This window comes from Calypte anna, chromosome 20 (genome assembly GCF_003957555.1).
Source record: "Calypte anna isolate BGI_N300 chromosome 20, bCalAnn1_v1.p, whole genome shotgun sequence".
In the NCBI taxonomy this organism is placed as follows: domain Eukaryota; kingdom Metazoa; phylum Chordata; class Aves; order Apodiformes; family Trochilidae; genus Calypte; species Calypte anna.
In genome coordinates, this window is record NC_044265.1 from 8,518,608 (window position 1) to 8,546,583 (window position 27,976).

The following is a 27,976-nucleotide window of genomic DNA, read 5'->3' on the forward strand; positions in this document are numbered from 1 at the left end:
TTTTGCAAAACACCAAGTCTATATTTACATCCACATGTAATAATATACTCAACTAAAGTGAAATACATCATAAATTAAATGAGTAATGGGTGCCTACTGCTTGACAACTTCTGGTTTCAACAATTAAAATAAAACAAAATGGAATGAAATAAATACATAAAACAAAAAAAGAAAAAATCAACAATTTGTACCTCTATATATGCACTGTTATTTGCAAAGAAACATAGAAGACCAGTAGTATCCCAATAGTTAATACTGATGGGCAAAGTGTGTTCTGAAGTACAGGGCTGTGCTGCCATGAAATAGTCTTCATGTCCATTTTCATTCCAACCCCAAGATATCTACCAAAAAAAGCCTTGAGGAAACTGTACCAGCACAAAGGGAGATTAAAAACAAACAAGCCTTAGGTCTGTTTGCTGAAACATCTTAAAAACCAGCCCCATACATTTTAATCACAGAACCCTGTAAGGTACAAAGATGATAGTTACAGCATGCATTCTATAAGACTCATTGAAAGATCACGCAAAAAAATAGATTAACCATTTTCCAAGTGAATTCATCTTCAAAAAATAGGCTATAAAAGTGCAAAACTAGGAAAACAAAAATCTAGATTATGTACATATGGCTCAGCTTATGAACAGGAAAAAAGGTAAATAGTGTACAATTTCCTGATACACAGCACTTCATTACATTGCCAGTTTACAGAGACATTAAAAATAGGTCCCATATACAGGAACTAAGACATACAACTGGAACATCTCAAGTTGCATAATGAAAAAGAGTTTCTAGGTTTTGCTATTTTACATTTGCTGTATAAGGTAAGAGAGCAAAATGAACAGTGCAAAATTTTTCATTTTCTGTTTTACTAAAATATATGGAAGTCAAAGCCAGGTACAGGAGAAATTAACTCTGAGCTACGGGCTTTATGAGAAGCAACTAGGAAGGCAAGTCAAAAATATGCAACAATTCTGCTTTACTGGCTGGTAACTGGCCATCTTCCCTTTACAAAAATTAAACTGCCTGTGCATTAGAAAAAACTCTTGTTGTCTTCACAAAAAGGAGATATTCTCCCATTGACAGCCTATTTCTCATTTAAACACTCAGTAGATGCTAAAACTCAACATCAAGGAGCTTCCAAGCACAGTCAAGCAGGCTACACCACAGCCACATCCCTTTTGAAGTCTGTAGATCCCATATTGATATTGCAAGTCTGTTTGCTTGTGACTTTACAGTTTGGACAAAGGTGCAAAGTAGTTTTCTTCTAAATGTAACTGCATTAAGTTTAGTACAAAACTAAACACTTGAAACATTTAGATTAGTATCGTTTCTCATGGAAGTCCTTGGTACTTTCTGCTATAAAAGTTTGTGTGTTGGTAGAGATGTTTAAGAGGCTTCTTTGAAGAACTGCAGCCAATGCTAAGAGAAGAATCCAACCGTATTTCAGGAATGCCATACTGAAATCCAAATGTCAAGTATTGCCTCATCCTTGCATTTAAAAATATGCTGGAAACAACCCCAGGGAAACAGATCCCTCCAACAAATTCTGGTCCTAACACATACAAGGCAGATGAGCATAATGTCAGCACCATTTCTTAGATGTTCACAACATTTATAAACTGGACAGTTTCAGACAGTTTATTTGTAAGTTTAAAAAACTAACATAGTTCAACAGAAAAAGAAAAAAAAATATGAGAAACTTTTATGCTTATGAAAAAGGAGCATTAAGCCAACAGGATTTCAACTTCTGTATCTACAGTTTACCTGAGGTGCAATGTTTATATATTCTTTCAAAGAGAAACTCTTCAGCAGCGCTCAAGTATGTAAAAATATAATTCCTACCTAATATTTGGTCAATTAATTCTAATGAAAAATACTCAAAGGTCAATGCCAAGATATACATTCTCCACACACCTTCATAACCCAATTGTTTAGACTACTTTTTATGGCTATTTGGTACAAAATGTTAACAGAACCAGTATTACAAAACTGTAGTGTTTTTATATACAGTACAATCACAGCTTAATTCAGTAGCTTTCACGAATTATTTTTCCTCAAGGGATGAACTGCAAGGTATAACTCCATAGAACATGCATTTGTGTCCTTAGACCTAGAGGGGAAAAAAAGAAAAGAAAAAAATAGTTTTGTGGTATACATCTATAAAATAAATAATACAACATTCTTTGTTGTGAAGAGTTTCTTTAAAACGTAAAGGGAGTTCCTTCTGCACCCTTGCATGTGTATTTAGAAATAAATATTGTCACATAAGTCTGTGTCTTCTATTTGCCAAATAAAATCTGGCAATCAAGTCTACTTTTGAAGATTTTTCAAGCCCCGAGTAGAAATACAGGCAGGAAATTGAGTTAGCTTAAAAAAGCAGAACTAGGCAAAAAATATGCTTAGTAGGAGGACAATAAAAGCAGAAAGATTAGAGGAATACCAAGAAATAAAGCAAACTATTTTAAAAGCTGTCAACTGGATGTCAGATAGCTCTGCTACCCAGATATGTAAAATCTTGCCATAAAAAAGTACATGCTGGTCCAGGTGCCACAGCATTCAAGACATATCTCCTTTAAACTTGAATGAGGAAAATTATCTGCAGCTCTAGGTTTGAAAAAGGATGCAGATATATTTATTTATAGTCTTAGAGAATACTTATCTCCTCAGCAGCTAAAAACACTGCAAACACAATGGGGTTTTTAAGTTCCAAGATAGAGCTACAGAACTGGAGATATGAAGCACGGGAATTCAGAACACAAGACTGTCTTTTCACTTGACCTGTTTCCCTCAGAGGCTTCACCCACCCCTCAAGTCAAACAAAGGAAAAACTATTTGGAACAACCTCTCCAGTACACAAAGATAAACTGTCAAGGAGCTATCAAGAAGCCCTTGCTTCCCTATTAAATAATCCAAGAAGAGTCATCTTGTTTGAAGAAATCCTTGCAATCTTCAGAAGTTGTAAAATGAGTAATATCTACATTTTCAGGGAGGATTAACCAACATAAGCTCTCACAGGATTCCTGAGCTGTGATAACGGGCACCTCCCCTCATTTCTAGTTCTGCATGTGATATTCCCCCACCCCCATATACTGACTTAGGGGAGAAGCCCTTTTGTTTAACACTTCCAACTGATATTACAACTAATTAACACATTTATCTAATGTCAGCCCTTCCAAGTTTTTTAGAAAAGGTATATCTATGCAATTTTTTTTTCAAATCATTACCACTATTCCAAATAACTAACGCTGCTATGCCAGTGTTTGGCTGACTTCATAAGAGAGGGGGGGAGTTTGTATTTTCAGCTGTTGTGGTTCAGACTTTCATAACCTCTCATCATGCTATGCAGCAACCTTTGATGTTATGATTACATCGTGCAACTTTTAAGTAACAATTAGTTCACAAGGTTTGTTTACCGTTGCTTGAAGTGAATGATTAAGTCTTCTTGTCGCTTGGTCGAAAGTGTGCATTGCCAATGAAGCTTTCGTAACTTCGCTTTTGTAGCACGCTGCTGGATAAGTGTTGGTATGACACTGATCTCTTTCCTGACAAAAATAAATTTAGAGGAGTTAGAATTCTTTCATCCTAATCTAATTGGTCAGGCATTGAACTGTGAGCAGGTTTACATTAGCATCCAGAATCCCAGAATAACACGAATGCTACCAGAGACCATCTCATGAGCAGGGCCCAAGACAAAATATCCCTGGTCCCATTAAAAGCTGATATGCACTTCAGTATTCAGAACAAAGACAAGAGGGATGGCAAATACTAACAACTTTGTTCTAAGCTGCACACAGGTGATGTTCATGTCTCCAGATTTCGCTTATTTGCAAGAAAGAAATAACTTTGATAACTCATCATACAGTAGGCTTCACTTGAAGAAGGTTTAAGTGAAGAGGTACAATCTATAGAATGATGCCTCCATATGGATGCAGTTTTTGCATGTTTGAAAATAGTATTATTGCATATAAGTACATCAGGAAAGCCAGGTATACTACATTAATCCCATAATAGATTATATGGCAATTGTGACACCTACAGGGTGTTAATACACATTTACTTGAAGATCTTTGTTAAGCAATTTTCAATCTAGTATACAGGTAATTTCATGTTTATCTGAGATCATTAATTCAGATTTATACATGTGAAATCAATGCCTGTTCCATATTAAGTCTTATTAGCTTAAGCAAGCAGTCAAAAACATTTCATGAAATTAAGGAAAAAAAATCAAGAATCATTACTCCCACAGGATACAAAAAGCCCAACTGCCATCCATATTCCATGAAAGCTTTAAATGCAGCATTGAAAAAATGCAGCAAGCTTTAATTAAATTAAAATGGCAAAGCTAAATTAATATTTCAACAGAATCTACGAAGCCATTCGAGTGTGTCATGAGCAATTGTCTTTAATTTGCAGCCTCTGCCAGATCAATCAGCCAACAGGTTATCCTTGATAGCATGTTGCTGTTGCAAAGGCAACTAATTTGAAAATAACACAAACTGAGTGGTTTCAGAATGTTTCTGTCTCTTCAGGGCAACAGAGAATGGCAGAGCTTACAAGCAGTAACACACAGCATCATGCTTTAATCAAGTTTGCCAAGTGGAACATATTCTCATGACAACTTGATCCAGCATTTAACATGCAATATAACATGTTCGTAGGACCTAAATAATGTCGCCACAAGGCACAGAGGCCCTTAAAGAAAGGCTCTGACAGGATGTTTTATATCACTAGAGTTCAACAAAAATACTACAGAAACCTGCAGGTCTGCACCTGCAGTATGTTGCATATAGTATCTCACAATATACATCTCTGAGGAGCTGCACCTCTTAACAAAGAGTTCTGCTTCAGCTTTTTAACAAAACATAAACAAAACAAAGAAAAAAAAATGCAGAAGCTTTTATCTTCACTGTCTGCACCCACATTAAAACTCTAATACCAGGAAGTCTGTCTCTCTGCCACCCTCCAACCTCTCAAACAACTATCAAGGTCTGGGCTGAGTACTTCTAGTTAAAATGGTTGGGAAATTAGAAAATTATCCTTAAAATACTACAGGTTATTGCACAGGGCTTTTATTGACTTTGCTATGAAAACCCACAGAGGCAGTCTTGTTTCACAAGCCTTTCCAATGCAGGTAACAGCCCTAAAAAGTTGCTTTTCTTGCCCTGAGACAGCACTACGTAGCAAGCAATGAAATCTTTATTTCCATGACAACAATACCATCAAATTAGATGCAGTCGTAAGTTTTCAGAGCTCTAAATAAGAAACAGTAGAAAGTTCTTGTCTACAGGCTGCTGTCTCCAGCTTTGTGCCAAAGAAGAAAATAAGCCTGCCACTATGATTTTTCTGGCAGACAGATGGAACTTTCAAAAGAACAAGGTGGATTCCAATTGAGTCATTTTTTAAAAACAGTATTGCATCAACTGCTGCTTCAATAAGTTGACCTCACTAAGACTACTGGCAAAATAAGATAATTTCCTTAATGCTGGAAAGAAGTAAGACGCTGCCCACCACCTAGTCCTTGAGGTACACACTACTCTTATCTAGCTGGTTGAAGTTGGAAGACAGTTTAATTTCCCCCTTCCTGATTTCATGAAAATTAATTGGGTTTTATACAGCATCATGGGCATTCCCTCAGAACCCTGAATGTTTTATCTGTTAACAGATAGCAATGTCATGAAGCACAAGTCCTGTCTCACTGCAAATTAACATCCTGAAGTCCTTAGAGACAGTCATGTCCTCCATCAGAGGGAGAGATCACACATTAAGCTCTTAGCTAGTAACAGTTGAAAATAAATAAAGGCTTGCAAAGCTCTCTAGTTTCCACAAATGCATGAATGACTGTGCTCAGATAAAAAACCTCTATGTATTCTTTTCTTTCAGGTCAGTAGGAATAAAAGACAACATTTGTCCTTCTGTCTGTCCCTCTGCATTCTATGCATTCCCTAGTGCCCATTTTACACTCCTCATAGCAATTCATGGTACAGTGCATAAGAGACAGACAACACTCATCATGAAACTAGGAATTCACTCCATTTCACAACCTCTTCAGTGAGTCAGCTGTGATGCTGGCTTTTCCTCCATCCACTCCCTACCCAAGCTGGACACAGAACTGTAACACTTTCCTTAATCCTTCCATAGCCCACTAGCAAGTCTGAATATTTAATGAAGCCCACAACCCGAAAACAAGGAAACAAAAAACAAAACAGAGTTAGCAAATATTTTTTGCCACATAACTAGATGCAGATTTAGTATTTTGCAGTTTGCTCTGACCTAAGGTAACACACCCCTGCTTGTTATGAGCCCAGACTACTTCAGAAGAATAATCTTACTGCTTCCAAAGAGTGCAAGTATTCAGAGTGCAAGAACATAGTAGAGACTTTAAGACTACACAGCACAGATACACTATTCATTTTTTATATTAGGATCCTTATTTTGAAATTTAAAGTCCTATATTTATATCTAAATCCATGTTGACCTCAGCTAAGTCATAAATACCATCTTTTAGAAATAGACAACTGCTTGAATATCACCTAGCACCTTTTAATCTTGGCCTCCTGCTAAATTTTATACATGATGGCTAAGAACAACCCAGAAAAAGCATGTACTACATCAAGTACCAAAGTTTTCCAGATATGTCTCAAAATATTTATCTCTACCAAGCCCAGAATTTTCCACAAAGCATTACTACTTAGTGCAAGGAGACACCATAATTAGAGTAGCAGAAATATTTTGTCTTGATTTAACAAAGTATTCTGTTCCTATTAAAAATGAATTTTATGAAAACCCATTGAAGAACAGAGGCATAAGATTAAAATCATAGTTTTATGATTTGTAATACATCCCTTTCTGCAACTAAAGGGAACAATTGTACATGAAACTGCCTTTTTTTGTATGAGGCCTTATTAATATTCCAGACAGTTCAAGACTTCTCGTGTATTAAGCAGAAAGGCTCATTCCATATCCTGGATTAGTTAACATGTCTGGAGTGATCTGATGAGCAAACAATGCATACTTGCTATCAGAGACCCATGGCAGGGGACAGGAGGGAACTAGAGGAACTTTAAATCCCTCTTTAGATCTTTCACACCTAATTCCCCAGCCAGAAGGACTTTTTAAAAGGTCATTGGACTTCGAAGTCCAAGGTGGAATGCAAAAAATAACTTTAGTCTGTATTTCACAGTGCACATGCATGTATTTATATTTCATTCACCTTCCTTTGTAATGGTGTAAGACAATTAACTAGGAAGGAGATACAGTACCTTCTACTGTAGAGCTGGTTACTTGGCCATTGCTAGATCCACTAGAACTGTAAAGTGATCCAGAGCTATATGGCTCATAGGGTTTGAGAACAGTCAATAGATTAGGAGGATCAGCATCATCTGAATTCAGAAGCCCTTGTTTGGTTGGCAAACCAGAGGATGCAGGTTTGGTGCGAGAACATTCCTGAGGTAGCAGATTTGCATATCTGTTCACAGCCCGGTATCTGCTCATTTCATATCTTCTGTAATTAGCCACAGGAGAGTCAATGTGTTCAATAGCTAATGGATTGGGTTTCATTCGTTTAGAAGATGTTTCACCATAGTCTAGATTTACATTGCTCACAGATTTACTACAAAGATAGTCTCTTCCTTGATGACAAGACCAGGCAGTCTCGTTTAGGTGAGAGTCGAGAGCTCCATTCATACTGCTGCTCACTAGACCAGTCTGAGACACTGGGACATTCAGAGCTTTTAGTTTAGATTCAGATCTTTTTACTCTGTCCAATACTGGAGAGACACTGGAACTGGAGTGCATTTCTTGCTGCGGTTGCCTATAGTTATTTGCCTGAGCTCCAACACTATTTTGCTGTTTATGAAACTTGAGGTTACTTGGGACTGTGCTGCTCGAGTCAGTCACTGAAAAGAGAGGGACTTTGTTCTGTGGCTGTTGACATTGTTTGGCTTTCCCTGTTTGCACCAGTTTTTGCTGTGTAGGTGGGGAAGCCTTACTTCTCTTAGAATTATAAGACAGAGGAAGTACATCTTTACCAAGCAGAGCTGGAGGACATCCAGTGCGTCTGGCTTTAGCTAGAGCCTTGCTTCTACAGCCATTTTTGTTAACAGTGTCAGGATTGTATTTGTGCATCAGCCTCTGGTGCATCATTAGGACTTCTGGGTAAAACGTTCTGTAAGTACAGAAGGGACAGGTGCTGGGAGCTGGGAGGCCTCTAGCTGAAACCACTGAACATTCTTGTGAGGTCCCAACAGATAAGTTCAAGGGCTTTTCTTGAGAGTCCACCAAATGTTTGCGTTTGTAGTTTTCAGCATACTCCAGCACATCATTCACATATTTTCCATCCTTTAAAGCACAAACATACTGAACATCATCTTCCTCTGATGCCACAGAAGCCTTTCTCTCTCTTTTATGACGAACTTTGGGCTGAGCATCCTTTGTTTCTTTCTCAGCCTTTAGTTTATCCAGGTAAGGAGTAGACACATTCTCATGTATTTGATTTGAATTGTTACAAACAGAACCTTTACTGAATTCCCTAGAATTGTTTTTCATTTTTAAAAGAACTGTGCTGCCTAGAGCATTGTTCAAAGACAGAACTTCCTTTTGCTGCCTGGTGTGTGTGCAGCCCTCAGCATCTTTGGCACAATCAAAAAGCCTCTTCGAATTTTTGGTTTCTTGAGCACCATCAGCAACCAGCAACATCTCAGTCTCCTGACTCTGTAATGAAACTTTGCTGTCACTTTTCACATCTGCTGCACTATCAGCTTGCTTGTCCTTGTGATGCCTCTCTAAATGATACCTCAGTGAAGTTTTCTGTGCTGCTGCATACTCACAGAATTCACATTTGTACGGTTTTTCACCTGAAACACAGTTTTATCAGCAAATATTATTTTAAGTCTGGAGTACAATGAAAGACAAAGGAATAACGTAGACTGCAAAACAGTAAAATAGATTTTTCCTTCCCCTTCCGTATGCTTGTAATTCTCAAACTAAACTAAATCATTTAAACAACTGCCTCATACTGCTTTTACTAACTACAGTGACATCTTCTGGCTATGATGAAGATTTTCCACACACTGGCTATGTATGTAGATGGTAGCTGACAATATGTTTGGCTGAGATAAACAAGAAGTATAGCTGTGGGTCAACTCCAGCAATTTGTAGCCCTTGATCATAGCAAAAGTATGCTATTCAACAACACAAATGTTACAGTTCATCTATAAATAGAGCTGTTTCAAAAGAAACAGGGACATACATTAAAGAAGGAATTTGCCTGGCTATGGAAAACAAAAAGTTGAACTGAAAAGGAAACACTTTTTCCCAGGTAACAGAAACTAGCAGAAAATCAACTTAGTACTTGGGAAATAGCCTTTAAAAAAAAAAACAAACAAACAAACAAACAAAAAAAAAAAAAAAAAAAAAAAAACAAAAACAAAAAACAAAAAAACCACCATACACAAAAACCACACCACACTACCAACTTTTTGCTAGACAGCTAAAAGCAGAAAGATTTTAATGTAATTATTATTAAAATCATTTAAAATTATATCTTTCCAAAAACAAGTTTTAAAACATACAGCATTCTTAGCAGTATTAATGTAATTAGTTCTATTAAAACAATTTACACTTAGGTAAATAATCCCTTTAAGAAAGGTCAACTTAATTTTTTTGAAGAATCAAGAAAAACTTTTTTCTTAGTAACAATAATTTCAAGGCAACATCTCTTTTTCTTAAGCAAAGCTAAACATTCCATTCAGCTGGATTCAGGAGACTTTCCTCCCCTCCCACAGAGGTGAAGCCCATTTACCTGTATGAGTTCTGAGATGAATATTGAGGTAATAATTTGAGCGAAAATACTTTCCACAATAGCTGCATTCTCTGGAGGCTCCAAGGTTTTTAACTTTTGTTCTTTCCAAACAATCTTCATTTTTATCTTTGGAAGAAAATAGAGCTAAAATTACAAAGGGCACATACAAATTTGGAGTCTCACTTAAAACTGTAAGTAACTCTATTTTTTTAAGGAAAAGCACAGAATTATGAACTACTGTCAACACTGCAGTCTATGGGCATCTTTTGTTCAGTATTGCTGCACACTTAGCCACCAAAGAGCAAAAGAGTTAAAAAGGTTTCTGTCTGTGTTGAATAACATTGTGGTTGGTGCAATGAAGAAGCCCCAGTGTCCTAAGCTACAGGAACTTGATGGAGAATGGCCTAGCTCAAAAATTCATACAGGTTATAAATTGTATTCTTTTTAATGAAGGGAATAGTTGAATTATTAAGTGCAAGTGTGATGATTCAGACTAAGTCCACTCTGTACACCATGACAAGACACAGGAAGGTTCTTTGGGAAGGAAAGGCAGAGAGGAGGATGGGTTTTTATTATTATTGTTATTGTTATTATTCCTACACTAAACAACATAGTATTGTGCCTGGATAACAACATCTTTAGATTTAGTGAGTAAAATTCTTTCGCTAGTAGTATTAATGCTTAAGCTTTTAAGAAAAATGGGAATAGAAAGTGACAGGTTGCTATTCTGTGAAATTCTGTGCATTCAGGGAGCGAATTAGCAGATTAAAAACTGGTTCTGCCCAAGTGCAAGGAGCAGTAGTTACCGCTGGAGGGCGGCAAGTACAGCATAATGTCTAACAAAAGAGGGGAGAAAGCTTACACACAATGAACCATTCAAATAAACGTGATTTCTTTGGCAGGTTGAATTGAAAAAACATCAACACAACTTCAGTAAAACATCCAAATCAGAGTTGGCTTGGAAGCTACAGTGGGACAAGAAGGAAGGAGAAATTTTGCTCAACTCAGATGTTAGATACGTGATATAGAGCTTAAAACTGTCCTCTGAAGTTCCTACAGGTTCCAAAGCTTCTGTACTGGAAATGTTAACCAAGGCTAAGACAAGCCAGAGCTGTTTTAAACAAACAGATAACGTCTCAATGAGCATGACTCAGCATCTCACAATGAAAGCTGTTGTACTTTAGGATAAGACACTGAGAAACAAAACAACAAGTTAACATTAGGTAATAATTCCATTCCTTTGTTACTGGAGGCAAAATAAAGGGCTGCACATTACCAGAAATGGAAAAGTCAGTCGTGTAAGCCAGGACATTCTGTACATTGTGTCTTTTCTAGAGATTATGCAAGTGCCTGTTCTTTAAATGCAGGCTCAAAAGCATGTCACTCACAAGAGTACTGAGTTAGCTAGAAGACTTCTTGTTATTCCTTTAATTTTATATTTCTGGTTCTGACTGTCAAGATACATACTGTTCAAAAGAAACATGCAGCTTGGTAGAAAAAGTTTGGAATTATTCTGTACTTTTAAGTACCTTAACAATTGATGGTATTTAGCACCAGACATTTTCTGCCCTTTCTTACAAGATGCAGGGGGGAAAAAAAAGTGAAACTGCTATCATCTCTTCAGAAATACTATTTTTAAAAACATGTGCTGGATACACAACACTAAAAAGCATCCAGTAAAACTAAGAATCTTGCAGATATGAGAGCAAGCCAAGGGGTAAGTAGTGACTTTTCCTAGACTGTTATTAATATTATTCAAATTACTCCATTCACCCAAAAATAGCTGCAAGAAGGCCCAACAAAAACAAACAGCTCAAAAATATCAGTGTCAGAACCTTTCTTATTTTTTTCTTCTCACTGCACAACAGTATTTCATATCTCTGGACAAGCTTGGAGACAGTCACAGAGAAAGTTAAGATACATTCTTTGGTTCTGAAGAGTTCCTTAAACAATACAGCAACACCCATTTCAAACTTACGTGCTCAAAATGCTACTCACCCAGATTAATTGTTTCTGGAAGCCCATCTTCAGATCCATCTTCAGAGCCTCCTTCTATTCGTTCTCCTGCTCCATTTTCATCCAGGGTGACAATTATATCAGCACAATATGTCCTTGAAGCAGCTGAAGTCTCTCCATCAGTCCGCCTGTCTCTCTTATGTACTCTGGAATGAAGGACCAGCTGGTGGTATGTTCTGAAGGCTTTTCCACACTCTGAACAGTGTGTTGGTTTCTCTTTGTTCTGGGACAATTTTGAATCCATCTCCATAGAAGGCACTTCACCACCGGGATGTTTCAGTTTCTCTTGGGATAAGTTTCCATTCCCTGTATAATTGCTGTTTTTGACTTTTGACTTTCCTGTAGTCTCAGTCTGGCTACCTTTAGTTGAATTCCAAATTTCACCAAGTTCTTCTTTATCAGAGGATGAATCATCATTGTCTGTACTCCCCTCTTGCCCTGGTTCTTTGACTTGGCCATGGCCTACTGCAACTTTACCTTTGGTAGCCAGCTGCCATGCTTGGTAAGTGTTGAAAGGATCTAGTTGAGCAATCCATTTCACAGGTTTTAGTGATCTGTCATCTTCTTGAACTGATTTTGGTCTTAAGTTCAAGAACTGCAAAAATTCCTCTCTTTGAGACGTTTCCTCTACATTAGATTCACCAGTCACTGGGGGGCTTTCAGTACTGGGTACTGATTCTTTGGTGTGCACTTTACTGTGCTCAATTAGAGTCTCTTTATTGAGAAATAGGAAACCACAAACCATACAGATTTTGTAAGGGGACGTTACATTTTCAGTTACATGCTCCTGCACTACGTCATTTATTGTTATGGGGGTTTCAGAACATTGTTGGTGCTTGTTTCTAGAGCCAGGCTTTCCAGTATGTGTTCTCATGTGATTTTTGAGGAACCACGGTTCTTTAAATCTTCTTCCACATACATTACACCAATACGTGAAAGAATCCTTATGTTTCTTCATGTGTGCCTCAACATCAAAAGCCTCATCAAATGTTTGTCCACAAACTTCACAACTAAGCTCTTCACGGTCCTTTTCAGTGTTTGGTGAAGGCAAATTTGTTCTTACTTGACATTTATCTAGAGGACTAAGATATTCTGCTTCAACACGCAAAACCGCTGGCTCACAAAGAGTGGGTCTGTGCTGAGTTAAAACATGCTTCCCAAGTTCTTCAGGATGTTTAAAAGTCTCGTCACAAAACATGCAGTCCAGAGGCATGCATCCCTCTGCTTGCATGAGAAACTTTTCTTGCAAGCTTTTGTAAGAAATTGTGTTTGTTCCTTTTATTGTCATTGAGGCATCATTACTCTCCATCTGTGCACCAACGGTACTGGCTATTCCATCCGGTCCCTCCATGTATGCCAAGAGGGGCTGAGTTGGCATGTTTCCTACTTTCTGTTCCCTATTATGTGTTTTAATGTCAAGTTTCAGTTCTTTGGGGATGCTCACTGGTCACAATAAGGACACTTGTAAAGTTCTCCAGCATATACTTACAAGTCTGTGAAGCTAAAAGACCTCTGCCAGGAAAAATATTCTTTTTCACAAGCAAAAAAAAAATATTTTTTTTTATCTGTGTTCACACATCACTTAAACTGTATCTGTCGAATCTCTTGCTGACAGAATGAGGGTTTTCTTCTGATTTTTTCAAGTTGGTAGAAAGTCAGTTGCTCCTAGTTTTTTTGTATAAACATTTCAAATATTTGCATTGGGGCAAAATACTCTCAAGGACAAGATCAGTGCCACAAAGAACTCCAGCACCTGGAGAAGAGAAGAAAACAGCCAGTCAGTCTTTTCAAAAGACAAGTAAGGTCTCTATAGGGTATATATATTATATACATATAACAAAAACATTAGGACTAGAGAAACTGTTGAATTCTCTTGAACACAAAAGGCATATTTCTAAAAAAAAATCATCAGTGAGGGACAGCCAGAAAACAGTCTGGTTACTTTTCTCCCCACCCCAGTTGAAATAACATGGTCTTGTTAACATCCTTGTATTCCATTAGCTGCACTTGGTTTAAGGTGGTTAAATAAAAACAATGCTTTTTGTCCAATGCTTTTTGTCTCCCATCTATCCTGCACCTACACTTACCCAGATACACAAAGCTGCTGAAACTACACTTTGATACACACATTGCTGAATTCCTAACAAGCCAATGCAACAAAGTAAAGTAAGCTTTCCTCAAACCTGTGAAACCAGTGCTTAGAAGCACAGTAAAACTTCACATGCTTGTTCTTTAAAGGCTGTTGAGCAGGATACTCCCTCTCCCCCCTAAACCTAGACTAGACAGTTTGGAATTAGCTTTCCCAGTAAGTCAGAACAAGTCTTCATGTAAGATCTATGCAGTAATACCACTACTCACAGCTCTTACTATCATCCATAGATTTAAGATATCTGTGACAATTTGGGGCTGGTACAATTAGATCACCTTGAATTTTGAAATAAACTGATTATACTGTTTCTTGAACAGTCTAATATTTAAATCACCTCAAGAGGCCAGCTATTACACTTAAAAAAGAACATGCTTCCAGTCTCAAACGACATATAAGAAAAAAACGTTGCTTAATTATACTCAAAATGGAAGGTTTAAGATTCCACAAGGTTAAAAAGAATTGTAATATGGTTAATCACATCTACAATTTAAATGCCAATTAATGGTCATCACCCTTTGTGTGGTTAAATTATAATATTTATTGTGGAGTTCAGGACTCTGCTTGATCAAATTTTTCGAAAACAGGAACATCTACCAAACTAATACATGACCAAATGAACTGAAGAGGAATCATTTTGAGATGAAGCATGTTTCCAAATATATGAATACCTCATGAAAGTAAAGCATTCAGCATTTGACTCAAATTATTTCATAAAAGGCAGCCGACCAGTTATTCACATTACTTGAATTAATATATCTCAAAAACACAATATGCTCTACAGCTCTAAATAGCAGTAGGGAGTATGGGCAAAGTAGGGTTTTAAAATTCATCTTAACTTCCACCTCTGCCTTGCTTTTTTTAAGAGAAGAGAAAAAAGGGAAATATTTTGCTCTATTTCAGAAAGGGTTACATTTCAAATACAATCCTGGAGTACTTCAGGCTAGAGATTTCCATGACAAGCAGCTGTAGCAGATGTACCTAAGGCTACCTAAGCACCTAAGGTTACTTCTCTCCAGCCTCTTATGCAAGCTGGGACAGAAGAAGGTGGTCTTAAGCCATTAAATTTTAAACCATTTCAGTAGAAATCCCTCACCAGAACCAGAACTCCTACATTAATTCATACAGTTCAATGGCCCAAACATATTTTCAGGTAACTCTCCTGTCAGGTCACCTGCAGGCAGACCCAGTATGTCTCACAGCCATGAAGCTTTGGGGGTCAGGACCTTTGACCAGGTGAAGTAAAAAGGCAACTATCCACAGACCCAAGACTTGATATTGTGCTTTCCACTATGTTGGGTACCTTTACCTACCACAGAACAGCCAACATTCAAGATCCAACATCTCAAACACTTTACCCACTCGCTGCAGCCTTGCCCTCAGAAAACTTTGGTTTTAATTTGAAAAGGCAGCAGCATCATTCCCACCATTACGGAGACAACAAGATCCTGGAGCCTAATGAAGATAAGTAAACAAGATCTCCAGAATGCCAATACAGGACAAAAAAAATATATTGAGGGGTCCTGGGGGGTAGGTTAGAGAGTGTAGAAGGAAAAATCCACTGCCTGACAGGTTGGTAACAACAGAATGGAGATTTTTTGCAGTCAAAATCTCTTTTCTAATTACACCCTTCAGTCCCATTTTCAGTCTTATCACTGCCATGATTAGCACTTCCTCCTCTTTGCATAATGGCTCAGAAATCTTTTATAATACACAGGTTCTGTCTATGGTAAGACACTGCTGAATGGCTTCTACTGCTGCTTCTGCCTTTCTACCTGCCCCATTCAGGTTTGAGTTTCTGGCTTTCACTCACCTCGCTATCGGGAAGCTATAACAAAAGTCTAAAGTTGAAGTATTCAAAAAAGCTTTCCCTTTTGCAAAACAAAAGGAAAAACATATCAAAGGGTGCCAGTTCACATGTTTTACTTCATGTTTCAACTTGCTCTTTTGTTCTACTTCTACTGTAGTTTTAAAGAGGCATTTTTTACACTAGAGGATAACATGCTGTGGCAAAGCTCATAGCATAAATGGTGAATATCTGCCTGAAAATAATTTCATTGCAAACCAAAAATGAACAGCAACTTTGAAAGATTCCTGAACACCAATAAAAATATCCAGGTGATATTTAAAAAATTGAACAAATTTACGAGTTAAATGCATTTACATTCAGAGCCACTATGCAGTAATAGTTGTAAGAACCATCCTACAAAAGGCCAAAGACATTTCTGGGATATAAAGTCAGACCTAAAGTCCCACGTACCAAGTTGCTGAGATTCATCATCAACTATTTCCTTGCTAGTGTCTACAAACACAGAAAAGATTATGCTCCCCACTTTGTGGCATTGCAACATACACACAACAGAGTAACAAGAATTAAGCCACTGTAAAGCAAACAAATGAAAACCAGCAGAAATCCACACCGAATCCCTTAGCTTCCATAGCATTCTGGGATGAGATGAAGGTATTAGAGACATGTCTGTAACAAAGGCCACCAGATCCAGTTCTACTCAGACCTAACCTAGGATAACATAAACATTTTGTAAAAACTGCATGCTTCAAGATTCATTAGAACTTAAAGGACAGACAAAGATGAAACCTACAGAAGGCCTTAGTTTGGTCACTGAGGTGTGAAAAACTCACCTCAATCAATAACTTTTTCTCTGGCAAGCCCTTTGAAAACACATCTGTTTCAATCTTCTCTTATTAAAATGTATTAAAGCAGACATTACTCAGGTGTGTAAAAAGCTAAGCCTGTCCTCAAAACTGCATTTATAAATACAAAGCACATCACTTTAACACACGGATCATGACTGAAGTTTAATAGTTTGGATCCAAATTTATTAAGTGCAAATAGGTTTGAACAAACCCATTGGAGACTTCTGTAACTCTTCAAAGCACTTTATGCACCTTCACTAACCCATGTTAGCTGATGAATGCTTTTCAAGCTTTCACTGTTTTTAACAAGAGGTTCTGTGCACTTCTGAATTAGCCACAGCTCATCCTCTAGGCAGCACTGCAAAGCAGAGCAAGATATTCCTGTTTAAGGAATCTGAAATGCCTTTATGCAGCTCAGACAATTGTTCTTAGATGTACCACCAATTGTAAGCACCATCCTATCAAGGAGATAGTATCTATGGACTAAAAAAAAAAACTGCAATAGCAATTCTGAAGAAAACTGTAGATGCAGTAAGACAATATTATTTCACCTGAGAAGAAAAGGGATGATACTACTAGAATCAGAACGGGAGCTACAAAACTCAGTATTATTTTTATACCTGGTGATTACACACTTCATTCTGATATGGCTTTTAGAAGTAAACATGATTTTAAGCTCTCACTGTTTAGACAAGCTAACACATGCTAAAACTACAACCCAAATATCTACACTAGGATTTTATCCATTATTATCAAAACCCTTCTTCCTAGTGAAGATGGTATTATGCCTTGGATTTGGGAACCAAAAAACATTATTTATTTCATTCCTGTTATTCAGAACCCTGAAAGCAGCAGCAAAACTGTTAAGAATTGCCTTAATTCTGTAACACTGATTCCTTGGGAAAGTGGACAACCTGCAGCTTTGAACAGCACTGTAACTGTTTGTGGCTGAAGGTCTCTATATTAGCTAAACACAATACAATACCTGGGGTTTCTTCTGTTCTTTCACTTTCATAAGACAAAAGAACAGACAGGACACACCAGTATCAGTCAGAGATATTGAGTAAAGGAATAAAACAAAACAGGAAATCTTTCCCATAGCTGAAAAGCGATTCATTCACTACGTATTAACTCAAGGTTGAAACTAAAGAATGACTATCCCTCCTCACATTAAAGCAAGACAAGAAATCTTGACTTCTGACTCCTCTATCCATTTGTAAGTGTCAGCATGCATCTCACACCACAGTCCAGGGCCCACATGTTCCCCTGTTTGCTGCAACTGCCTTGAGGTGAAGGGACAGGGCAGGAGGAACCTGCCTTGCTCAGTGCACCTTGTCCAGAAGTGGCAAATTCTTCTCATCTGCAGGATCCCATTTTTCTCTATTTTATTCTTTCAACAGTCTGAGCACTTAGCAAACTTCAGTTCACAACTGAGTTGCATCTGACTATATGGCCTTTAGTCAAATGTTTCAACAAGTTTGCAGCAATACTCATTATATTTATAAACACTGCAAAGCATACAAATATTGAACTGAACAGATGAGAACATCTTGTTTGCATTGCACTTGCCACACAACCTGAGAACCACACCAAAAAGTTGCTGCATATGAATGGACTATTAAAACAGAGAAAGCTTTTAAGTCCCTACAGAAAAAATTCATTTATTTTTATTAAATTACACAACCTGAGAGAACATATTAGAGTCTCAAAGATTTCTTTGGGAAATGACATATCAGTTGTAGTTCTATTGCATCTGTACTTCCTGAATTTCAAAACTTCCATGAATATGTAATAAAATTCTAGACACACCTTTCAGAGAATAGCAAAATCTAACGATTGAAATTCCTATTTTATACACTACAGAGCACTGGGAGTAAAAGCAGCATAGCTAGTAACAGGAAAAGCAACTGTGCCTAGAATTTTGTGCTAGCACAATTACTGTTAAACTGTAAAAAGCAAACTGGAACAATTACAGAAGTTATCCTAGTTGCTGCAACAGTTTCTTAAAAACAGAAGTGAGAAAACAAAAGGGGTTACAGCTAAGTGCACAACAGTTACTTTGGAAGATACCTGCTCACAACCAACTGCTGGCAGATCCTTAAATTCAAGGCCTGTAGCAAAGCTATCATTGCTTTACAAGTACCCAAAGTTTATTCCACAACCAAGTAAGGTTCCACAAGGTTTCAAGTCCAACATAATCCAGTGTCAGGCAAAGAGGAAGAAACACTCAAAAGACCCCCAGAGCCAGCTGCTATGGTTTAACTGCCTTAAGTTATACTGTGCCTACTTCAGAAACTTTCTTGTAACATTTATTCCACTTCTAAAAAAAAAAAAAAAAAAAAAAAAAAAAAAGAAAAAAAAAATCAAGAAAAAAACCCCAACTGAACAAAAAAGCTTCCATTTTTCTCAGGTTTCAAGAAATTTCAGGGCATTAAGGGTAATTTGACATGAAACACTTTTTTTCTTGGTATATTTATACCTCAGAGCAAGCTGTTGCTCTTTGGTATTGCTAAAGAAAAATTTATACTGCTGATTGTTTATTGGAAACCACAAGTTATTTTAACACCTTTATATATTTCTAACAATACTCAAGAGCTCCAGACTCTCAAGACAGCACCTATAGCATCCTGGGTTGTATATGTAGTGTTTGCAGACCCCATCAGTGACAGTGACTCCACTCTATGAGCAGTACTGGTGTGCTTTGGCCTTCATAGCCTGTTCGTCAGATGGTGAAGCAAAGTGTCCTTGTGATGTTCTCATTTACCAGTTGCTCCAAAACACCAGTCAGATTTCCAGACATTCACAGCATGACACTTCCAGTATTTCTCTACAGATATTAAGGGTTTTATGGCCACCACATAACTTCCTTTCTCCATTTAAGAAGAAACACATCCATGTCATGTCTCATGCAACGAGGCATTTTCCTGTATTAGACAAAAATGCCTTTCCTACCCCAATGTGAGGGAAGGATAGCCCCTAAATCTAGGGAAAACAACACACTGTTTGCTGCATACACTGTGACCTTATTTCTGAAAGAGTCGAATTGCCCATCTGCCTATGACTAAGTTAAAACTGGAAAGCTATAAAAGTCAGCAAAGACAAAACATTATTTTGCAGAATAGCAAAAGTCAGCTTTCCTTCATCACACTACATGAAGCCAATAATTTACTCTTCATTACTGTACATTCTATTGCTTTCTAGGGAAGGGAAGAGGTAGTCCCTTCTATCTCTGAACAGTATATCATTTTAACACAACTTCCCAGTGCATTTCTTTGTTTATGGAGGAGCACGTGAGCACACCTAACACTGTTTCTCATCCACACGTTTTTATACCAAGTATTCAAATACAAAAATGCTTTTAAATAAAGTTTGTTAACAATTCGGTCTGATAAAGCACTCATGTTTGTTCTTTAAAGGAAATGGAGATTTACGGGGAGGAAGGGAAGGAAGAGAGTTGTTTGTTTCGGTTGCAAGAAAGATCAAAACGATGACTGTTCAGGTTGAAAAGAGAACATGAAAGATGACCCCAAATTGGAATTTCCACTCCCTAAATCTACAAACGTTAAGTCCCCTTGTTAGTTTTCATCCTTCAGGCTTGACGTTTTCAAAGTTATCAAAAACTTAAACTCTTACAGAGGCTTTCATGGCTTATCTTTTTACCCTAAGAGAGACTACTCTGGCTTCCTGTTACTGTTCCTTCCAACAACAGTTCAGTGCTTTCCAACACAATGATACTAAGACAATTCATTTAAAAAAGAACTGAAGAAACAGACACATATACCAAAATACGCAAGAATGTTACTACTACCCAAGCATTACCCCACAAATGCTTCAAAAAGCTTTTGTGTTTAAAGTTTTTTTGTAGAGAGATAAGACATACATACATAACATGAATTTCCCCCCTATAGTCTAGCAAACAGGATTTTAATCACCAGTGGAAAATAACTAGTAGCTAATAATGAACAATATTAGGAAAACTCCCTCCCCCCATTTCAGACATCCATACTAATAGAAACAAAGGATATCCTTTCTCTAAAAAACCTTTTCCTGAAGTCCCTTTTTCTTGAAGGCTATATGTCTAACAGTGTTTTGGCAGAGGATGGATGAGCTGAATGTGTCTCCTCAGTGAGCTGAATGCCTCTTCTATCAAAAGATGTAATCATTCCTTTTAAAGCAGAACATATAAGCTTGCATCATTTTGCACATGCTTTTCCTCCATTGAGCAAGAGCAAATATAAAAGAGACTAATTCTTGGCATTAAAGGAGGAAGCACTACAAATAAGTATTGACTTTTAAAGTTCAGAAGAACAGTTTTAACAGCCAGATTTTTTTCCCCTTTTTGCCTCCTATTAGGAGAGAATTTCTCAGGAACCACAAAGCCAAAGTGTACTTTTGACAACGTGAAGTGGCCAATACCTGTTGTAGAAAGTCTGAAATACACACGGGTGATCCTACTTTAGTTAAGTCCAGGACACATTTCACCACTGCTATAAGGTGATGCAACTTCATTAAATCAAGGTTACATGCACTTAAACTGGCAATGACCCCTTACCTTACAAAACAGTTTATTGTTCTCTCCACAGCAGGTAAAGACTCTCCTGGTAGAGTGAATGATACATTTTTATTGTTGAGTCAGTTTTACTTTACATCGACAGCCTTCTATGTTTAGTCTTGGCTTTCATTTGAAAGATCTTTTCAGAGACCTTGAAAGCAAATTTTACTTTACTTCTTGGCAAAAAGATGTTAGGTCTCTCCAGTGGCCACTACAAAGAAGTGGTAAATTTCAAGTTTACCAAATTAGACTTAATTCCTTTTTACTCAAGAGCCAGGAGTTCCTCTGTACCAATTATAGGCAAGTTGCACCCCTTATATATATATATAACAGGAAAAGAGGTTCTTTTATTATTCTTGAATTTGTAAGAAGTTCACTTTGTTAAGGTCATTAATCTTCCCTAGTGCTCACCTGGTTTCAACTCAATCTCTCACCCAACACAACCTAACTCCTATACCTTGGAAGAAAAAGCGACTTCTTATCCTTTCCTCTGCAGAGCACTGACATTGAAGTTGTCACTTTCAAACATATCCACAATTATGTATTTGCAAAAATCAGTCTTGAAAGATGGAAAAAGCTACACAGTCTGAGGGAAAGACATTTACTTCCACTTAATTCATCCCTTGGACTAGCAACTGGAGATACTAAAATAGAAAAGTGGTAGAAACAGACACTTCAAATAGCTGCCTCCTTTCTTCCATGCAGGTGGGAAATCTTCCAGAGACCCACACAGAATGATGGAGATTAAACCTGTTTAATTGTCTGGCACAGCACTGTCTCACACTAGTGAACTGAAGGGATGTATTTGATGATGTACAACAACTGGGCCAAACTGTGCCAGAAAAGGAGCATTAGCATCCACAAGAAACTGACCTTTCAAGCAGGCAGTTTCAAATATAAATTCTACTAGTATAAGAAAAAAATATTAGAAACAAACATTGATAAACAGAAATTGTGGCTTCTCTGGACCACCTCTGCATCTGTTTCCTTTACAAGGAACTAAGCACCTTAAGTCTTTGGAGTGGATCTAATTTGCTTCTTTCTACCCAGGTACAAAAAGAAGCTTTCAAGGATTTCACCCAGCCAGTTCTTAACTATCATAAAGTATAAGCACAATAAAAGGGCCTTTAATTTCCCGTAGTTTATGTCCGAGGTAAACTGCACTCACTTCATTACATTGAAAAATGCAAGTGTACCCATTGCACATAAACAAACTCAGACTTTGATACTTTTAGTTACATAAAATCTTAAGCACATAGAAAATCACTATCCAGTCAATTATTCACTTGGATGGGTTTCTGCTCAAATCTTGAAGTCACACTGCTCTACATAGATTTTCCTGCACATTCTAGCCACATTTCCTCATGTGCTTCCTTTTCAAATTCTCAAGGCAGTCTGATAATTCAACCTTCTGCAATGAATCCTGAAACACTGCATTTTAAAGTGTGTCACCTATATTTTTGATTTGTAACTAATTTTTTTCTCAGCATATACACTGTTTTACTTTGAAACTGAAAGTCTTTTCTTATCATACCACTTAACTTGCTAAACCCCTTACAAAAATGAGGAAGAATTAAAGGAGTTAGATTTATGATAGGCTATAAACCCTTCTCTGATCAAAGCCATATCACTATAGCAAAAGTTTTAATATTCCTTCCCACAGACATATACCCAAGGTTTGGCCTAAAAAAGGTTTTCACCAGCAAAACAAGATTATTTAGGAATAACTCTGAAAAGAAGTTGATTAAAATTGTTACAAGAGTAGCTTTCTGTATGGAGGTACATAAAATCCTAGGTAAATTTAGGCTAGGAAAGTGTGTTTGGCTTTTTTAATCCTAAAATACAGCACACACTGAGAATCTTGCATAGCTTGGTCATATCCTTTTCCTTACTTTTGTATTCAGCTGCAAATCTCTTGTGGTATGAGTCACATCTCTCTAAAAGCATGCATACAGTAGTCAGCAGAATCCCCTGATCGCATTAATGCACCAGAAAGAAAAACTTTTTTGTTACTAAAGTGACCTTTAAAAAGGGAGGTCAAGGGTCATCAGAAATGACCCAAAGGGTGGTTTGAAATTAATGTAGATATGAGATGTGGGGAGAGTATTAGATAGTAATGCCGAGGTTCTAAATCAAGAGTCTCAAAAATAAGAAGGCTGAGCTGGCAAATGGCAGCCCTGCTGTAACTGCACTGTACTGTCTTACTATATTTAAAGACAATACCTCAACAGTTAAGTATTAGAACATTTTAAGTGAGATAAATAAGCACAAGACACAGGCAAATATCCTCGGTTATTTAATCATCCTGAAAGCAGTGTGGAAGTGTGAGGGTGAGTTCAAAGGTCAAACTCTTCTTTCAGCTTCTTGCAAAGAAAAGAAAGAAAGCTCAGCCCATTTTACCTTAGGGAAGGGGGGACTGTTCTTTCCATATGCCAGCGATAGTTACAGCATTTCATAACACAGGAAAGAGAGAGTGCATTTACATATACAGTGTATGGAATCTTTTACTAGGACAATGAATTCCAAATCAAGACCCAGGTTAGAAAGAGTTGGGACAACAAAAAGTCCCAAAGAACAAAGAGAAGTTAAAGATTACTTCACACGTCCCCAGAGCTTCTTACTTACAAACTCTCAGATTTTTGTAACTAAAAGTTTACTGTAATCACCATTTTGAAAGCCTAAGTGAAACTCACAGTTCCCTTTAAGATTATTTTCCTCTGATCACAGTAATAATTCGGCACTTTGTTATATAAAATCCAATATTAATCTATCAACACTGTTCTGCATGAAAATACAGTAATAAGGAGAAGACAGATTCTGAACATTAGAAATAAGTGGGTTTGGAGTGTGAAAGGGAAAACCAAAATGAAGTAACCTTTTGTGTAAGACAGTCTGATAAAAGGTGCTAAAGTTTTTTATCTTCCTCTTTCTAGCCCCTACCCTAAATCTTGCTTTCCCCACCCCTACCCACAAGAAAACAAAACCAAAAACCATTATTCCCTTAAAATTAGGAAAAAAGAAAAAGGAAAAAGAATCTAACCCAAAGCCTGGAAGCCATTCTCTAAAGACTACTTAATATGAAACTTTGTTTACAAGATACAAATATAGCTTTCTTACCACATTCAAAACCAGAAAATATCCACTTATTTAAAGAAATGTTTTTTCTATTTTGATCAACAAGGAGGTAGGCATTAATATTAAATTTAAACACAGCCTCAGTAGTGCCATGTGAATGTTTTAAATTCATATATGATATGCACTGTTTAAGAATGTTTAAACAAAGGAAGTAGGAAAAGCCTCAAAATACACAGCAAAACTTAATGGCTTCAGTTTTAAAATATATACTGATTGCAGCATGGCAAAATTATTCTCTTATGCTTACAGCCAGTCTTCAGAAAGAGTAAGTGCAGTCAGTGTAGTAATTTGTCCCACTGGAAATTCTGTATAAAACATCTACCTAAAATAAACAAAGCTTCGCAGCAAGAATCGTCAGTTGCCATTAAGGACACACCTTAAAGTTCTTACCACACAGTAACTAAACAAGTACAAACTAGTGGTGACTGTTTGCTACTTTTGTCTTAAAAGTTAATGAGATCAATTCACTCCTCAGTATCAGATCTTCAGATAATTTTCTCAAAAATGCAAGAGACAAACAACTCCAAAACACGAATACCCAGGATTTAAGTGTCTGATGCTTTATCAGAATGCCTAAGGTTCTTGTAAACACGAATATAAATATTAAACATTCAAACCTGACACCACGTAATACTAAAAGGTAAAATGCTTAACTGCTCAGAACACTGGTGCTCTGGTACTGGAAGGCAGCTGTTGTTCCCCTGCCTTTTCTTTTGTTGTGCTTAATCTCATGTCAAGTCATTCAACCAACTCCAAAGCGATGAAGACATAATTGAACAACCTTAACTAAAAACTGATCTACTGTTCTTTAATAGCTATCTATACTGTTTAACGATTCAAAAAGGCTAACATATGAAAAAGAATCTATAGAATTCAAATCAGCAACTCTGGTGAATGCAGAAGAGTTGCTTGGCTCTAGGCCAAGACAATCAATAACCACGGTAATAACCATGTTTCCAAAGTTACTTGTTTTTCATATTTATCATCCTGAAAACTTAAAAAGAAAAAACTTGAAAACTCACAGTCTTAAGAACGAGCTATGAGATATAAATCCAAATAATTTCCACAAAATTACAATTTTGCTCATTTTAGAAAATGCTACAGAATATTAGTGATCACAAAGCCACATTCCTGCTACAGACCTTAAAATATTGACTCAGTTACAGAACTAGTAAAGGGGAAGAAAAAAAAATGCCTCCTCCACCCTTTCCCTCTTCCCTCCCCCTCTCCTAAAGAATGCAGTTTATCCCACTTATTTGAAACTGTCCCTTTATATTATCCAAGGAAATGCTTAAACCTTAGTGTAGACATCACAAATTAAAGTATTAGTCGTATTCCCAAACCTACAGTTAATAAGAGCTCCTAAGAGCAATAAAACATGGCGTTAAAGCATTTGCAAGCCATTGTCATAGCACTGTGTTCTGATACCTTTGCAGACACAAAACCAGCCCCCACCAACCAACAAGCATGTATGCATTGGTCAGCAAGTCAATGCCTGCTATTCAACTTGTAGTTAGGCGTTTTATTTCTGTGTCTTTCAGATCATATCACTCCTGCATTTCAGGGCCTAATAAAATGTGAAGAATGATATGCTCCCTCTCTCTCCTTGCATCTGAAACTGCGTTATTTCCCTCTCTTCTTTTTCACAGCCTTACAAAAACTTCCCTTTTCACATACTTCTTCAAGAAAATATTTCAGCACATCTACTTCAGTTCCTTTCCTATTTTCGATTTTTCACTAGATCCTTCTGCTAATACCTCCTCCTCAAACCCACTGGTAGAAACTGATGCAGTTTTAAAGCTCTCAAGGTCATTTCACAAATGAAAGAGAAAAAATTTTGTTGGCTTAAAAAAAACCAAACCTTTAAACACACAAACCCCCAAAACTAAACCCTTTTCAAATTCAAACGCCTTTCACCAGCGGATCAATAACCCAACATAAAGATTTTTGTTCACCACCACTTCAAAACTATTACACATCAATTCAAATACTTACTGGGTGTCACACAGCACATTTTATGGGATGGCTCATTAGGGTACATACAGACCTTATTTTGGCTGCAGGTTTTCTGTGTGAGAAGTAAAAAAAAAAAAAAAAAGCAAGCCAACCAACCAACCAAAAAAAAAAAAAAAACAAACCAGAAACAGAAAGTCCAGTGGGTATCACGGAACAGGATTGAAATCCAATCTCTAGATATTCTAGAATTTTATTGTTCTCGCTTGGCAACGTCTTTTGTTGCTTAAGAAGTCAGTTGAGAATTATTTATTTATTTTCTAAACTTCCTATTCGTCATTAAAAAAAAAAAAAAAAAAAAAAAAAAGCAGAGACAGAGAGAAACACGATGCCACAGAAATTATCAGCAAAGGTTTAGTCTACAGAAGACAAAGGTAAACGAAACAAGAACTGGTAAAACGGATCAATAAACTTTTCATTAACACCAACCCCCCGCCGCCTCATGAGCCACTTACTACAAATCCTTCTTCCAGGAACATCTTTGACTCACAAAGAAATAGTCTCTTCCCGCTCCACCCCCCCCCCTACCCACCCCGGCAGAAAGGCACCCCCAAAAAAAACCCAGGCTCAACGCCTCCAATTTCCAAGCAAACCCCCAGGTATACAATGGAAGTGTGAGACACCTACTTGAACGGGGAGGGGGGGGAAGAAGCAGGGAAGGGGGAGGCGATCCCGGTCAGGAGAAGAAAATCGGGGACAGGGAGAAGTTTACGGTGGCAGGCAGGGAGGGAAGGAGGGAGGGCAGGGCTTCTCTCCCTCCGCTGCCTCTCGCTCCCCTGCCCGCCCGCGGGCGCTGCGGCCGGGCCGGCCCCGGGGCGGGAGGGGCTCGTTACCTGCAGCCGCTCCGCCGCGGCAGGGCAGAGGCTGTCGCGGCCCGGGATGGGCCGCTTGCCACACACCTGGCCCCCTCCCCAGCCCTTCCTCCCCACCGCGTCCACACACACACACACACACACACACAGACACACAGACACACAGACACTCACTCACACCTGCCCTTCCTCCCCCTTCTTCCCAGGGGCGGTCCGTGTGCCTCGCCGGCCTCCCAGGCTCCGGGACAACACGAGGATGGGCGGCCCTGCCCTGAGGGGGGTGTCCCATTGCTCCCCACCACCACTCCTTACAACGGGGGGGGGGGGGGGGGTGCACCCCTCAGATCCCCTCAAAAGGTCCCGGAAGGCAACTGCCCCCCTTCCCCCCCCTCCCCACGGTCAATCACACAACCAGCCCCTCACGACAGGGACCGCCCCGCGGGGAAGGGGACTGCGCCTCCCTCAGGTGCCCCCCGTGAGGGGGAGGAGGCGGGGAGGGGGGGCCGGAGCCCCCCTGGAAGTTGACCCCCAGCCCTCCCTCACCTGTGCCTGAGCCGCCTCCTCGGCACAGCATCCTGAGGTGGGGGGTAGAGGGAGGAGGGGAGCGGGGGCGGCCGCCCGCGGTGCCGCCGAAGCCCGGACTCGGCGGCGCTGGCGTTCGGGCACTGTTTGTAAACCGCTCCCGCGGCAGCTGTTGCTGGGGCAGCCCCTGCCTGCGGACACGCCCCTCCGCGCGCAGGTCACGCCCCTCCGCCAGCGCAGGCCACGCCCCCCCTCGGCGGGGCGGGCGGCCCGTGAGGCGCGGGGCCGGTGGGGCCGGTGGGGCGGGCAGGCCCGGCCCAGCCCGGCCG

At 38.5% G+C, this 27,976-nt stretch overlaps 1 protein-coding gene across 2 annotated transcripts; it reads right to left on the reverse strand.

The window, feature by feature from the left end:
• On the reverse strand, positions 1–27,883 carry ZNF217 (zinc finger protein 217). 2 transcript variants are annotated; one of them, XM_030463187.1, is made up of 6 exons: positions 27,669–27,883; positions 11,795–13,565; positions 9,797–9,922; positions 7,257–8,849; positions 3,411–3,539; positions 1–2,107 (listed from the first exon to the last, which is right to left on the reverse strand). In XM_030463187.1, the coding sequence occupies exons 2-5, from the start codon at positions 13,188–13,190 to the stop codon at positions 3,430–3,432; spliced, it is 3,225 nt and encodes a 1,074-aa protein (XP_030319047.1). In that variant the 5' UTR covers positions 13,191–13,565; positions 27,669–27,883; the 3' UTR covers positions 1–2,107; positions 3,411–3,429. The 2 variants fall into 2 exon arrangements, with proteins under 2 accessions (XP_030319047.1, XP_030319046.1); XM_030463186.1 differs by lacking the exon at positions 27,669–27,883 and adding an exon at positions 26,941–27,111.
• Between the last annotated feature and the right edge of the window lie 93 nt (positions 27,884–27,976).